The sequence below is a fragment of the Pollachius pollachius genome (genome assembly GCF_949987615.1).
Source record: "Pollachius pollachius genome assembly, chromosome: 8".
NCBI classification, from domain to species: Eukaryota; Metazoa; Chordata; class Actinopteri; order Gadiformes; family Gadidae; genus Pollachius; species Pollachius pollachius.
The window spans coordinates 12575224-12590223 of NC_136941.1; the positions used below are offsets into that span (position 1 = coordinate 12575224).

At 45.6% G+C, this 15000-nt stretch overlaps 1 protein-coding gene across 1 annotated transcript in view; it reads right to left on the reverse strand.

The window, feature by feature from the left end:
• Positions 1 to 15000, reverse strand: part of LOC307079848 (ERC protein 2-like) — a gene marked incomplete at both ends in the record, with an annotated part of 113078 nt that overhangs the window by 93929 nt on the left and 4149 nt on the right. Inside the window, 4 exons of the mRNA XM_079742356.1 lie at positions 2450 to 2605; positions 13188 to 13529; positions 13605 to 13836; positions 14014 to 14102. Coding sequence (XP_079598482.1) covers positions 2450 to 2605; positions 13188 to 13529; positions 13605 to 13836; positions 14014 to 14102 — 819 coding nt within the window. The remainder of the gene's footprint in view (positions 1 to 2449; positions 2606 to 13187; positions 13530 to 13604; positions 13837 to 14013; positions 14103 to 15000) is intronic.

Sequence of the window (15000 nt, forward strand, 5' to 3'; positions counted from 1 at the left end):
GACCACAAGAGGGCACTAAGGGGGCTACCGTGAAACAGAAATGTGATTCATATAAAACACACGTATGAAAACACTTAATGTGATTTCATTAAGTGTGGTCAAGATTTATATCTCAGCTTTCTGAGTAGTTGTATAGATTATGTACATTTTTGGATGAGGCCTCTCTTGCTATAAGGGAGCTTGAGAAGAAAGAATGCAACAGCCAAAGCGACCTGTTGAAGAGGTCATGGAATAGAAAACACTACAAGGGACAGGGTTTAGAAATAAATTCATCAAATAAATGAAAAATAAGGGGAGGGGAGGGGGTGACGGAGGAAAGGGGAGGGGGGGATGAAGGGAAGGGGAGAGAGAAGGGAGGGGAGGGGGTGATGGAGGTAAGGGGAGAGAGGAGAAGGGAGGGGAGGGGACGGGAGGAAGTGATGGAGTGAAGAGGAGAAAGGAGAAGGGAGGGGGTGATGGAGGGAAGGGGAGAGGAGAAGGGAGGGGGTGATGGAAGGAAGGGGAGAGAGGAGAAGGGAGGGGGGGATGAAGTGAAGGGGAGAGAGGAGAAGGGAGGGGGGGATGAAGTGAAGGGGAGAGAGGAGACGGGAGGGAGTGATGGAGGGAAGGGGAGAGAGGAGAAGGGAGGGGGTGATGGAGAGGATAGGGAGGGGAAGGGATATGAGGAGAGGAGGGGGCAGGGAAGCGGGTGACAGAAGGGAGGGTTGGAGGGGAGGGAGGAGAAGCGACTACTTCTGGCTGTTCTGTGATCCAGGGCTGCTGGTAGGGGTGCTGGTAGGGGAGGAGGGAGGAAGGAGCTGCTCTGATGGATCTCTGAGGCACGCACAGGGGCAAGGCCTGCTCCTACAAGGACAAAAGGAAAAAAAAAGGACACAGGCCACAGCGGCCTCTCAACTACAACACGCACAGAGGAACACCACAAGCAACACAAGGCAACAACACACAATTATCCATCTTCAAGAAGATCAATAAATGTCAAAAAATGAAATCCAATTTGGTGTATATCGCCTCAGGTGGTTGGGGCAGACGTGAACGCGTGAACGTGAGACATTCTTCTGCTCCCCTTGTCTTCTCAGGAGACCATTTGATGGTGTGGAGCAGATCAAAGCCAGGAAAGAGAAACCGGAGGGGTCAGAGGTACTGCTCTTCTCTTCTTCCTATTCCTCCCAACCTCCGCCCCAACTCATCTGTACTGCCGTTGAAAGACCAAGACCTTGCACACCACCATGACATCAGCAGGAACCGGCAGTCTGTCTGTGTATGTGATTTAATACCCGTTAAATTAAGTGAGGGACGCAACGTGCTCAGTTTCTGAGTTTTGAATGTATATGTATGTGTGTGCGCACGTACGTACGAGCGTGTGGGTTGCTCGTGTGGGTCCCTGTTTGGTACTTCTTTGTGACTGTATGTAGAAATATGCAGCCTGGGAGAGAAGGAGGGGGGAGAGAGAGGGAGAGACAGACAGACAGAGGAGGCCATGGCTATGATGTATATCATCAGAGAGCCCTTTCCCCTGCCCTTGTAGGCTCATACTCATCTGTCAGAACCCCTTTCATTGGAAAACATCCTTTTATGATTGCATCAAGAAGACGTCCCCTGCCCGACAGAGATCAGCGACCCCGGCCATCACACACACTCAGCAGGCCCCTCTGTGAAACCTTAGCCTTAACATGGAGCCCATACAGATACACCTAACCGTGTGTGTGGGGGGGGGGGGGCTTTTATGGCAGAGAGCAAAGAGAGAAAATTCAACTAACAGAGAAGACGAGAGAAGGAACCAGAGAGAGAGAGAGAAGTTGCGAGTACGAACCAGAGTGAGAATGGGGGAAGGTGCAAGAATGAACCAGCGAGAGCGAGAGCGAGAGCGAGCGCGAGAGAGAGAATTTGCACACAGGTTTGGATTCCAATGAATTAACCAGTTAACCCTCTGAGAAGGGTAACCCGAGAGGGCTCTTGTGCCAGGACTACCTGCCAGGACAGTAAACAGACACCTCGGGCCGTAAACTGATAGCACTGTTTGTTGCAAGGTCACGCTTCACAGATACAGAACAACAGAATTATAATCTGCTGATCACACAGACGCACTACCAGAAATGAAAAAGAAACCAAGCCAAACCAATAGAAATTGGGTTTGACACAACGTGTCGAACATAACACTCAGCCACAAAGAAATGAGGCAGGTATCCAGTGTGTGAAACCATCTTTTGGCGAGATGAGAGAGGATGAGTGCATGCTACACACACACACACAGAATATCATGCAACCGGTTTGTTTGAGTCAGAGGAGACTTGGTCGTCTGCAGCCAGATAAAAACAACATCCCCCAAAACGCTGACCATGCATAAACATCACCGTGCACTGTCTGCCGCGGCACGCGGAACAGCGCCACACCCCGCAGCCCATGGCCTCCCCCGGGCCGGGGGCAGGGTCGGCGTGTCGGGGGTCTCTACCTTGCTCTTCATGAATTTGGAGTGACTCTTGTAGACCTCCACCTGCTTGAGGTCGTCATGCCTGTCGTCGGCGTGCATCGTGCCGCCCGTCTTCAGCATCTGCACCTCATCCTCCAGGTCGCGGATGTTCCTCTCCAGGGAGGAGATCTTGGTGCCCTGCGCGGGACGGCAGGGTGAGCAACGGGGGGTACAACAGCCGGAGACCGTCAGCTCAGGATCTTCTGCGTGACCGCCGGCTTACTGTAATGGTCCTGGGCGAGCGGCAACTGATGATGATGACGCGCTCGCAGACATCGTTGCAGGCAAGAGTGACAGAGCAGTGCAAAGCACAGACACACACACACATGCAAGAGACCGGAATACAGAGAGGTCTGGGGAAGCCGGAAATCCCTTTGAATTGGCGGGAATGCTTTCAGGTCAACATTGGCTGAGAAGTACAAACAAAAGGGGGCCGGTTCTTCCAAAGCAAGAATCTAAAGACGTAGCCCGTTGTGAACATAGACAATGCCTTTATGCACAAATGCATGACAGCATGTCCGTGTTGTAGCATGTATTATGAGGAGGAGTAAGTAAGCAGCGAGCATGCATGTCTGTGTAGAGATAGGCGTATATATTTATATTGCACTGGTTTGGGTTGGTGTAGAAAACCCGTTGAAACTGAGATATTCGAGGAGCCCGGTGCATTCCTGTTGCAGCGCTTCTACAGGTAATAGAAGGATCTGTCAGGGACTGGTCATGGGGCATGTTCAGCTACATAGGTTTGAGATGCACGTTAAATGGTAAACCTTGGAAGAGACGGGAAAGGTAATCTAATAAATGGAAGCAGACTGCATGATGCCATCGTCGGAAAAACCACAGACAACATGCGAGCATCTGACCTTTATTACAGGTCCCTGACATCAGCCCCTGTGTAGCGCACGGCCGCTTGTTGCATCGTCCAATGCATACAAACAATGAAGCAACGCATAGGCACACATGCATGAGAAATGACTCACACAAAGGCACACATACCCTCGTGGTAGAATTAAGCATGCACAGATGCCCATAAAATAAAACCTGGAGGACCCCTCATTAATAAACATATATTCCGACAACGCAAATACACAAATTAACACACACACACACACACACACACACACACACAGATATGCACACAGATAAAGACAGGCCATGTTATCCATTCCTTGATAATTCCTTATGTTTTGTTACTGGTAACATGTTATCTTAAGAGAGATCATGTATGTACAACAGACCCTTTTCACAGATCCTCAATAAAGGGTAAAGTAACCTACTGTTCCTTTCATTTTGCTATGAGGTCAGTTTTATTTATGTCTCTCGCCGTTAAGACATACCTACAAAGACGCTGAATTGGCCTTTGGATAGTTTTACAATTATTTAAGACAAGAACAATTATTAATTATAATTTGTTAATATAAAAACGGCTCATTGAAATATCAACCAGCTCCCCCCTTTACTTGTATTTGTTGAGAGGCCAGTCTTGGCCTCTCTAATATGGTGGCGACGTTGACGTATTGCAGCAACGGGCCAAAGCAGTCAGTGCGGCATACATGTATGTCTACGTGTCGCAGCACCATTATGGTGTACTTGACTACGTGAATAGAACCAGTCCATACTGGTGTACTGCCATAACTAAATCAAACAGACCCATAATTCATCTTATAAATTAGACCTGTGTTTTTCCTACCGTGATCAGGGTCTGCGGAGATACAGAGACACAATCAACCAACAAAACAATACCTACAGACGGACTACAACAAGCATTGAGGGAAGCAGACTAGTACAGCTGCTGCAGTATCTTAAGACTAGGAGGACACTATATGTAGAGGATGTATTTTCATGTTCAGGTGACAGGAGAATTTGGGAAACATGAACACAGATTACTGTACCTGCCAGATAACATCAGGATCAAAACAGAAAGGGGGATTGGTGGTCTGAAATGACAATAAAGAGGTACACACATTGCTTAGATGACACTACATGACAGAAAGGACAGCACACAGTGGAATAGAGGAACTCACATTTCAACACTAGCATCTTGTGCTGTAAGCAACACATACATTCCACATCCTCACCAGCTTGTGCCACTGCCTCCCTCTCTTCTCTCCTTGATAACTATTGCAGTCAAATTGAATTTGTGACTTCAATGGGTCCACTCCATTGAAGCTATTCCAGTCTTGCACATGTGTAGTTTGTTAATAGGCGGACAAATCGCAAAGTATGTGCGAAAAATAACTGTGGTTTTGCAGTAAAACAACTACTTTTGGAGCAAACATGTGCTCCATGCGTGTGTGCACGTGTGTGTGTGTGTGTGTGTGTGTGTGTGTGTGTGTGTGTGTGTGTGTGTGTGTGTGTGTGTGTGTGTGTTTGCCCATGCACTTATGCCCATATGCGTATGCACACATGTGGAGTCAACTGCATTTTTCACAGCTCTCCAAGACTTCAAAGGGCTCTGATGCTAGTGAAAGCTTCCATATGTGACATTTGAAACAAATTGAATAAGTGCTCTACTCTGCTTGGCCAATAATGGACTTACCTTGGGCATGGCCCTCATACACTAAGTAACAGCAATGCTCATAACTTTGTGCATGCGTGTGTGCCTGTGGCCGTGTGGCCGTGTGCGTGTGTAGCTTTGTAATCCAATCCTCCCCATGTAACAGCAATATTGATCAATAATTTATTTCATTCTTAGCATGAAATTGATATCAAACTCACAAGCAACTATGAGTTCAAGCTTCAATGTGGAGTTGAACAGATGTATACTCTCTGACATTTATTTGAGTAACCATATCCACTAATACCTAATTTCATTATTTTCATATTATTTTTTTTATATGGGAAAAATGTATTTAATTGTACTCTGTGTTTACCTTGGAATTGGCGGGCTACTTCATTGAAGGCTGGAAAGATCTGAAATGCGTCTGATTGTGGCTGTTTAGCTTGATACTATTTGGCTAGCTTCTTGCTATTTTTGTTGATTGCTGCTATTGAACTAACTTTTACCTGCTATTTATGCAGCTTGCTGTCATTTGGATAGCTTGTTGTTATTAAGATAGCCTCTTGCTATTGCGCTACTGTGTAACTATTTGCATAGATTGCTGCTTTTTAAGTATCTTATAGCTGCTAATTATATAGACCTAGATTTTTGTCATTTAGCTAGCTTGTGGCCATTTAGCTAACTAACTTTTAGCTAGCTAACTTAGCTAGCTTTTTGCGTAGTATTGTCTAGTAAGTATTTAATAGCTACTATTTATGTTTCTTGTTGTTATTTTGCTAGCTTGATGCTATTTACCTAGCTTAATGAAACTCAAGCAGCTTGTTGCTCTTTAACTAGCTGACTTCACAGGGCTGCAGATGGGTGGTCCTACCTTCATATCAATGACGGTTTGCAGAGCTCTGGTTTTGGCCTGGTCGGCCTGGTTCCTCCGGTGGAGCTCCTGGGGAGGGACCCGGTAAAAATAAGCCTGGCGGCTCATCATCTGTAAAACTCCTCTCCCAATTTTTCTGATCCAAACCTGGTTCTGTTCCTGCCTACGCTACCCTCTCCGTCGTGGTTGTCTTGGTTGGTCTTGGCTGTTCTTTATCCTCTACATTTGAAAATAATTATCAAAAAATCATCTGATTTTTGTTGGTGGTACCACTCCAGCTGGTCTCTTGAGACGCATTCAAACTCAAATCCGATCTTCCCTTGATCTTTACTGACCCTTCTGACTCAAACTATGCGAATCTTAAGCTCAGTTTTGGAGCAGTTGTTACTATTTGTCAAAAGCTATTTTTCTCGATCTATCTAACCATCTATCTATCTATCTATCTATCTATCTATCTATATCTAGCACTCCTTTTTGCCTCTATCCATCACCCAAAACAAGTCTTACAAATCTTCTGTCTCTTCTATATTTCTCCTTGATTTTCTCCCTCTCCCCTGGTTTCTGTGTATCTCTGATATCTCTAAGCTCTCTCTTAGCAACACTTTCTGCTGGCACATGCGCATCAAGCTTCTACTATAAATAAATAATGCACCGACAAACACTCATGCCTCCCAATTGCACACACTTGTTGAACAGAGACACACAGGCAAAATAGCCAGTTTATAGACACACACAGAGAGACTAAGCTACAGGATAAATACTATTTGGACTACTATGGCTTACCACCAAATTGGGGATGCACGCACCCAAACCTAACTATGGTGCTATTGGAGGACTGGAGGTATAGAGTAGAGAATGAGATAACAGAATGAGTTGTACCTCAGTGGAAGGTGGAGGGTAAGGGTCACCCCCTCCTTAGGGTGAGCCCTGGAAATGAGACACAGACCCAGGGAATGATGAGAGGGAAGGAGAGAGAAATGGAGAGAGCGTGAGTGTCAATAGGGGATGAAAGGCCAACAGTGAATGGCACAGATGGAGACATAGAACGGATATGGTGCCGAGGATGATGACCATGATGATGACTCCCACTGCATATGACGCTTAAGCCCAGAAGAAACATGATCTATAAGGACACAAATGATGCATCATGGAGCATCGCATTTGAGAACACAGGCAGGCAAACCGAGGAGAACAACAGTGGCTATATCATGGGAGTGGATATAGGTGTTTGTGGTGGTGGAGGTGTCGGTGATGGGGGTGGTGGTGGTGGGCAGTGAGGTTGTGTGATGATTAGGTTTTGCAAAGTGAGCCAGAAGACAAGGGGCTTATCCGGTACACCATGTCGACCTACTGATGAAGGCAGGGATTACTGCTGCCAGTCAATGGTCTGTCCCCGATAGATTGGTCTGCATCACACCCAACCTCTCCCTCTCTATCACTCTCTCTTTATTCTGTACCTCTGGCTCTCTAGCCCAGGGATCGAGAGAGTGAAATGGCTAGGGGGTTTGAATCTCAGCCAAAATCGTATTGGCTCCATCTTCAATGTCCACAGCCCACCTTTAACCCGAGAGCGCCCATATACGTGCAACGCCCACTCCCCTCTAATGCAGATGACATCGTCGTAAGACATTTAAACATGTGAGAAAGGATAACCCTAGTACGATTTGATTCTCAACTTTTAGTCTATCAGCACCACTGTTTGCTAAACAAAACTGCATTCCTACCCCAAGCTAAACATTAATCATGCGACAACGAAAGTTGGGTGTTTCATAACTGTGCACATGCACATGCACAGCAATAGCAATCTTTAGAAGACATTCTATCATTATGAAGTGTATTTCCTAGTGAAAGCTGAGACTCCACTGATTCTAACAGACCATATCACTCTCTGACCAAAACTCTCCTAACTAGAGGCCAAAAACCATTAAGAACCAACTTGCCTTTTTGGAATAACAACCCAAAAAAACTTTTTTGTCATCAAAGTTGTGTTTGATCTCATAAAACCACCATAAACGGATAATCCAAGAGTGTTTCACAGGAAATAGGTAAATTGCCTTCGATCAGAACACATAGTCTTTATCTCCATCTAGTGGCCGTACGGCGCTATTGCGATGGATTGGCGTTCTGCCACTTCATTTCAGGGGGCAGACGTCAAAATGGAACAATGAGTTCACAAGATATCCACCTGTTTGTTTTTCATCACGTATATATTTTTTGCATTGGTTTGCATGGGTATAAAGATACAGAATACAGTTTATTCTGTCTATTCCGTCACTTCCATCTATCTATCGCTCTCTGAAGTGTTCTTTTTGCCATACAAAGAGTGACTGTATGCATGTCTTTATTATTGACAAACCTAACGGGGAAAATCAATTCATGAAAGTCTCGTCATTAAAGAATGTGTTCTCTGCTCCACATGTGTCTGAGCAGCGCCGCATATGGAAAGAATAGGATCCCAAGTAACACTAGAGCAATGACGGCCTGCATCCTGAACTAAGGATACGGTCCACAGGTTTCACTCCATCCTGGAGGCTATGGTGTCATGCACAGGGACACGCACACACAAAGACATGTGCATACAGACATACAGCACATAGACACACACAGACACAAACGCAGACACAAACACATGTATGCATAGATGAAGTCACACACTCTGAATCAAACACAAGCACACAGGCAGACACGCACACACTCACACACACACACACACACACACACACACACACGTGCACAAAAATTACAGTCCTATAGAAATTGCATTTGCTTCCTTTTTTTGCTTCCTTTTTTTTAGAAGAGAAGAAAGGAGTTGAAAGTTATGAATTGGGCTGGGCGATTAATCAAATTTTGATTGCGATTTAGATTTTAGCGTCAAACTATCACAAAATGAACATAATACATTTTTATTTTTATTTTTTTATTTAAATTAGAAAGGGCAGAACAGCTGGATATATATCTGTATATTATTTTAGATTGGAACTTTTTTTTTGACCATTCTATGTATTTTTGTAAGGCAAAATTTCAAAGTTCTTTGGGAGAGACATGCTGAATAAATAATCGTGATTTCAATATTGACAAAATAATCGTGATTATGATTTTTCCCATAATCGAGCAGCCCTAGTTATGAACCGTAAGACCCATATTTGTTGAGTGACCCGAGCGACATGAACCTACATGTCTTTAGAACATATTGGGCGTTGGGAGTTTCCTGAAGGCTACGTTTCTAATGTTTCATAGAGAGTTTGAGAGGGGCTATATAGGAGAATGAGAGGGCTTGCCAAAAACAGCAGTGAGCCTTCCCAAAGCCATTCATGCTAAAGAAAAAAGGGGAACCATTAGTGCTGCTGCCTGCCCGTGCCTTAAAGCAGAGCATCCAGCACCAAACACACTCAGTCACTGATCCACAGAGTTAGAGGTCTTCCCTTACCAGGGGCCCTCGCCCTATTCACAGCCTCAAGAGGCCGCTTGAAATAGGCAGCGCGATGTATATGAAAGAAGATATACCATCTCAGAGCTAAAAATCAAGTGCATGCAGGTGTGTGTTTGGTGAAGCTTTTTTTATGTGCACTGCATCAATGTGCATTGTGTGCATGTGTGTGTGTGCTTGTATGTGTGCATGTGCCTGTGCGTGATCGTCTGGCATCAGGTCAGGGCTGGAGCAGACCAGTGGTGTGGTTGTTATTACGTTGTCCACAGGGACCAGGCGGCTGGGGAGAGTAAATGTGTGTGTGATTGTGTGCGTGTGTGTCAGTCTGTGTGTGTGTGTGTGTGTGTATGTGTGTGTGTGTGTCCATGTGTCCATGAGTTGGTTGCTTGTCTGTACATACCAAATCAAACTTTGTCTGTCTGCACTCACAGTGTACTGTATATCCTAGGATCGCGTCATGCCTTTTTTTGAGGAGTTCTGGTACAATACCCCCACTTAGTGGATATTAGTGGTACTGCGCTCACTATGAAGCTGCTGTCTGTTCTGCTCTTTATACAGAGGTTAACCGCTTCATTAATTCTGGCTAACCCAAAATCCTGACAACCTTTGAATAATGTGCATTTGCTTCGAAGCACATTAGAAAATAAAGATTTCCAAAACAGTCAAAAAAATTGTTATTCCTGATCCATGATTATATTTAAGAATACACCCTAGAACAATAATTGTCTCTAGGCACAGTTTAAATCACAATAATTGAGACAATTGAAATCACAGTTGTAATCAGAATAATTGTCTGCAGATTCCTAGATTCTTGCAGACAGGTGTACTGGTCAGACAAATTAAGGAACGTGCCTGCACATGTTTCTATGACAACCGTTTGCAGCTTATAGACATCCTTCTGACGGCAGACTAGGTTGAACGGCAACATCCCGGTCAGACAGCGAGCAGAGAGAAACCCACCAGATGCTGTGGTCTGACAGTACACATCAGCAGGTGAAGAGCGATGGCCAAACACTACTACTGAGACACACAGCCTGTGTGCGCCAACAAATCATCCACACACAAGAACAGACTGCCGGTTGAAAAAGACGAGCCAAATGGGCTGAACCGTTTATCTTCAGAATCATCTTTCTTTTCTCTACTCTATTCAACTCCGAATCCATTTCACAATATTCCTTTACTTGGACTCTTCAATCATTTTGGATTTATTTTATTTTTTTATCAAAATGACTAGTGGTCCACACAGTGTTGTGAAGAGCATTAGTTTGGGTCGAACTAAAGGCTTCCCTACAGATATACTATGGGCTTTGGGCATTGAGCCAAGAACCTTTCTTTCCATTGCGAGAGGGACACCGAAGCCACTTTGCAACGTTAAAAATCTAACATCAGCATTCATGTTTACAATGCCCAACCCCCCCCCCCGAAAAATCCCAGAGAGTTCCCCTCAACAAAGCCCTCCTGTAAGGGGCCCGGGGCACAGTCCTTTAAGAAAATAATGGAAGGCAAACGGGAGGTGCTAATTTCCCTTCATCCAGCTTGATGAGCGCCCACTAGAGAGCACCCTGGCAGCCCACGAGAACCGTGTTTGAAGGATAAATAGAAGGGCAAGGGGAAGAGAAAATTAAGGCATTTATTATCCAGACCCAATCAAAACAGTCAGGGTCATTTGAAGGAGAGGAGAGGCTGCGGTAATGGGAGGCAGTTGTGCTGGTTTCCTTTAGAGCTGATCAAACCAAGCAAAAAAAAAACAGTGCCCCCTAACAGAGGCAGTACATAGCTCTGCTGCCACCAGCTCCGTAGCAAGTGCAATCACAGGGCCTAATGACGGCCCTATGGAGATATAAAGCTAACAGGTCCTCGCTAACATTGAAATGTTAGTGAGGAGCCCACGTTTTAAAGTTCTTAACCCAGGAACAGAAGTGGGTCACTTAGTGGATAGACAAACTGAATCTGACTTTAAATTAAGCAGCTCAATTTGAAACTACAGAAAAATGTTGATCAAATAGTTTTATAAGACAATGTACTTAAATTCACAATGCCCCAAATTCACAACTTCAGATAAAAGCATTTCAAATAAAATACAAGCTTTTTCAAATGACTACCAAGTAAACCATATAAATAATATATATATACTGAAACTATATAAAGAATAATTTCAGGAATATAAATTATAGTGACCCCGACCACTCAACCCTGACCATACCAACACAAATAAATACACGCACACACAAAGACACATGCACACAATCACACACAGACACACAAACACAAACACACACAGACAGACACACACACACAAATTCACACACATACACACACACACACACACAAACACACACAAATACACACAGTTCTACCTCAAGAGCAAAAGGGGAAGAGAGGAAGTGACCCAAGAACAACAGTCCCGCCTCTCCTCTCAATCACGGCGGTCCGTGTTTTTCCTCATTAATCATATCATTAATATTCAGACAAACAAACTCTTGTTTTTCCACCTTACAAAAACACCCTCTGTCTATGCCTCTCTTTCTCTCTCTCTCTCTCCCTCTCTCTCTCCCTCTCTCTCAACACACCTGGGACCGTGGTCCTCCCTCCCCTTTGCCCCCCTCTAGCACACACACAGAGTGTCTCGAGCCGTCAGGACAGGTTAAAAATAGCATGACAGAGAGAGAGGAAAAAGTATGAGGAGGCGTGCACTCACCTCTTACACACACACAGCTAGACGAGCTCCTGCATCGCGTGCACACACACACACACACACACACACACACACACACACACACACACACACACACACACGCACACACCTACCCTTGATTAGCGGAGCTCGCATTCCGATTCAGCATGGGCTAGCTGCTAGAGCACCTAAAGTCCACCTCTGACAGAATAACCACGGCAACCAAACAAGCCTAACAGGTGGATTTCCCATCAGCCACCTGGAGCAGGGAGTTGGTGTCCTTGCGGGGAAAGCTAAGCCGAGCAGGACCCAGATGTGCACGCACACCACATACAAACACACACATACACACCACACAAACACACACACACACAGAAATCATTCTGATAGGATAAAGCATGCATACAAGTAACACATTGGCATCCAAACAAGATTGACAAAAACATTTGCACATGCACATACAGACACTCACAAACACACACACACACACACACACACACACACACACACACACACACACACACACACACATATGCAAATGAAGGGCTAAGAAGATTTAGGAGTTAAAAATAAACTGGGCTGGACTGCTGTGCAAAGAGCAACCCGTTCTGAGCCGTTGTGTCAGAGGAACACTTGGTTTAACAGTCAGCAGTTCAGCACACTGAAACTGTGATTAGTTCAATTCATGAATTAACTACTACATCAACAATAAATACAGACCAACAGACAGAAAGATATTCTGAGATTAAAGAAAATGTTATCTCCACGCCCACCAATATCATATGATACTATCCATATATATATATATATATATATATATATATATATATATATATATGTAAGGGGATAATATATCGCCTACAATAGAACAAGTGAAAAATTACACTCATTCGTACAGACAGCTGAAGTGTAAAGCTGAACATGGGATTAGGGTTTTCACTGTTAATCTGGTCCATTGATAATACCTGCTGAGCTGGTTTGTCTCTCACACACTGCTTAACCCACAGACACACACACACACACACACACACACACACACACACACACACACACACACACACACACACAGACACAGAAGAACAGACGGGCAGAGAGACACACATGCACACAAATGCACAGAAACCCAGACGAACACCATTGCGAACATTTAGGTGCTGCCCCCGAAGTGTTCCTTTGTGAACAGAACGTCCTAAAGCCAAACAAATGTTAAATTCACACAAACGAATGAAGAACCCCAGCTTGACCACCCACCTCTCTGACATGCAGGTTCTCGATATGGGCCTGGGCTTCTTGCGTTGCCGTGGTGATGATCCCAGGATGGGGCGCCCGGCCCCCTTGGCCCTGCAGCATCTCCAGCAGCCTCTGGATGCTCTCGTCCCGCGCGCCCAGCGTGTTCTTCTGCACCTCGATCCGCAGCTCCATCTCCTCCATGGTCCTCCTCAGCAGCGACAGCTCCTTGGCCTTGCGCTCGTGCTCCGTCTGCAGCCGCTGGAAGCCCTCCTCGGCCGCGGCCGTGGCGGGATCCAGCGGGGGCGGCGAGCCGAAGCCGTCGCAACCCGGCACCAGGCAGGGACTGCGGGGGGGCAGCGGCCTCTGCGGGGTGCCGCCGCCGCCGCCGCCGCCGCCGCCGCCGCCGCCGCCGCCGCTGCTGGGGCGCCGTCCCGGGGCCGGGCAGCCGCCCCCGTCGTAATGTGTGTGCTGGCCGTGGCCGCCGCTCTGCCCGCGACGCAGGCTGTGGTTCTGGGTGCCCTGCATTGGTCCCTCCGGATCGGGAAGGCAGGACCCGGGGCTGTGGATGATGATGTCTGCTTGCTGCTTCTGCTGCTGTGTTCTGGGGTTGTAGGTGTTGGACGGACTGTGGACCCGGGGGCTGTTGGACCGGGGGCTGTGGGCTCGGGGGCTGTGTCCAGGGAGGGGGCTGAGAAGAGAGATGGAGCCCAGGCCAGAACTCTGTCTGGGGCTGTGGCCTGGGCTGGAGGCTCCTCTGGGGTCCTGTTCCGCCTGGAAGTCTCTATAGCAGTTGCTCTGTGGATGCTGTTGTTGTTGTTGTGGTTGCTGTTGATGGTGCTGTTGTTGTTGTTGTTGTTGTTGTTGTTGCAATCGGCTGTTCATCTCCCTGTGAGCTCGCAGCTCCTCCTGCAGCTCCTGCACTGTTAACGGTAGCTGCTGCTGAGATAGACGACAGAATGTTCAGAAATCCCTCCACCCTCACATTTCCATAATTTCTCATTCAGTGCATATGTATAAACATATTCTACCGACCTCTATCCCTTTAATCCTTCTGTTTTCAAAGTATTTAAATTAAAATTATTATAATTATATACACATACAGGTCGAAATTCAAGAATACAAAGTTTTGAGGTAAGAGCTACACACCTTGCTTCTTCTGGGTTCCCCAGGCTGCAGAGTGTTTTGATGAATAGATATAAAGGTAAAACACAAACATAAATAAAAACGGTATTATTATTTAGAAATATTCTGTGTGGTTATGACCCCCCTCCACAAGGGGGCAGCAACTGCTATATAAGATACCGGAGTAGCACTGAAATGATCTAAACTGAAGAAGGCAGACATTTAACAAGATACTGTAAAAAAAATGCAATGCATCTAAAAAAAGCATAGCCTATTGCAATGTAAATGACTTTATTTATATAATAATACAATCATTAGAACATCTTATCCTCAAATATTGCCCTAGTAAGCTGTAATGGTGTGTAGTTTTTTTACGCTAACTAGTAACATCATCTATTGCAGATGTATACAAAATGCACATAACAATATGTACAAAAATGTGGCAGGTCTCCCACTGGCAGATAGAAAACGCACCGGTCCAGTACTTGAAACCATGGAGACCACATTCCCTTTAAGGTTTGAGGTTAGAATTAGAAATTAGAAGAATAAAAACAAACAAGGTGAAAGCAACACAAAAACAAAACCCCCACGTCAGAGACGATATGCAAACAGGCGACTCCCAACACCATTGCCTCAACGTCAGACAACAAAGGAGAACGCTAAGGACTCCAGAGTCGTGATTTGGGAAGAAAGTAAAAAGGAATTACATACA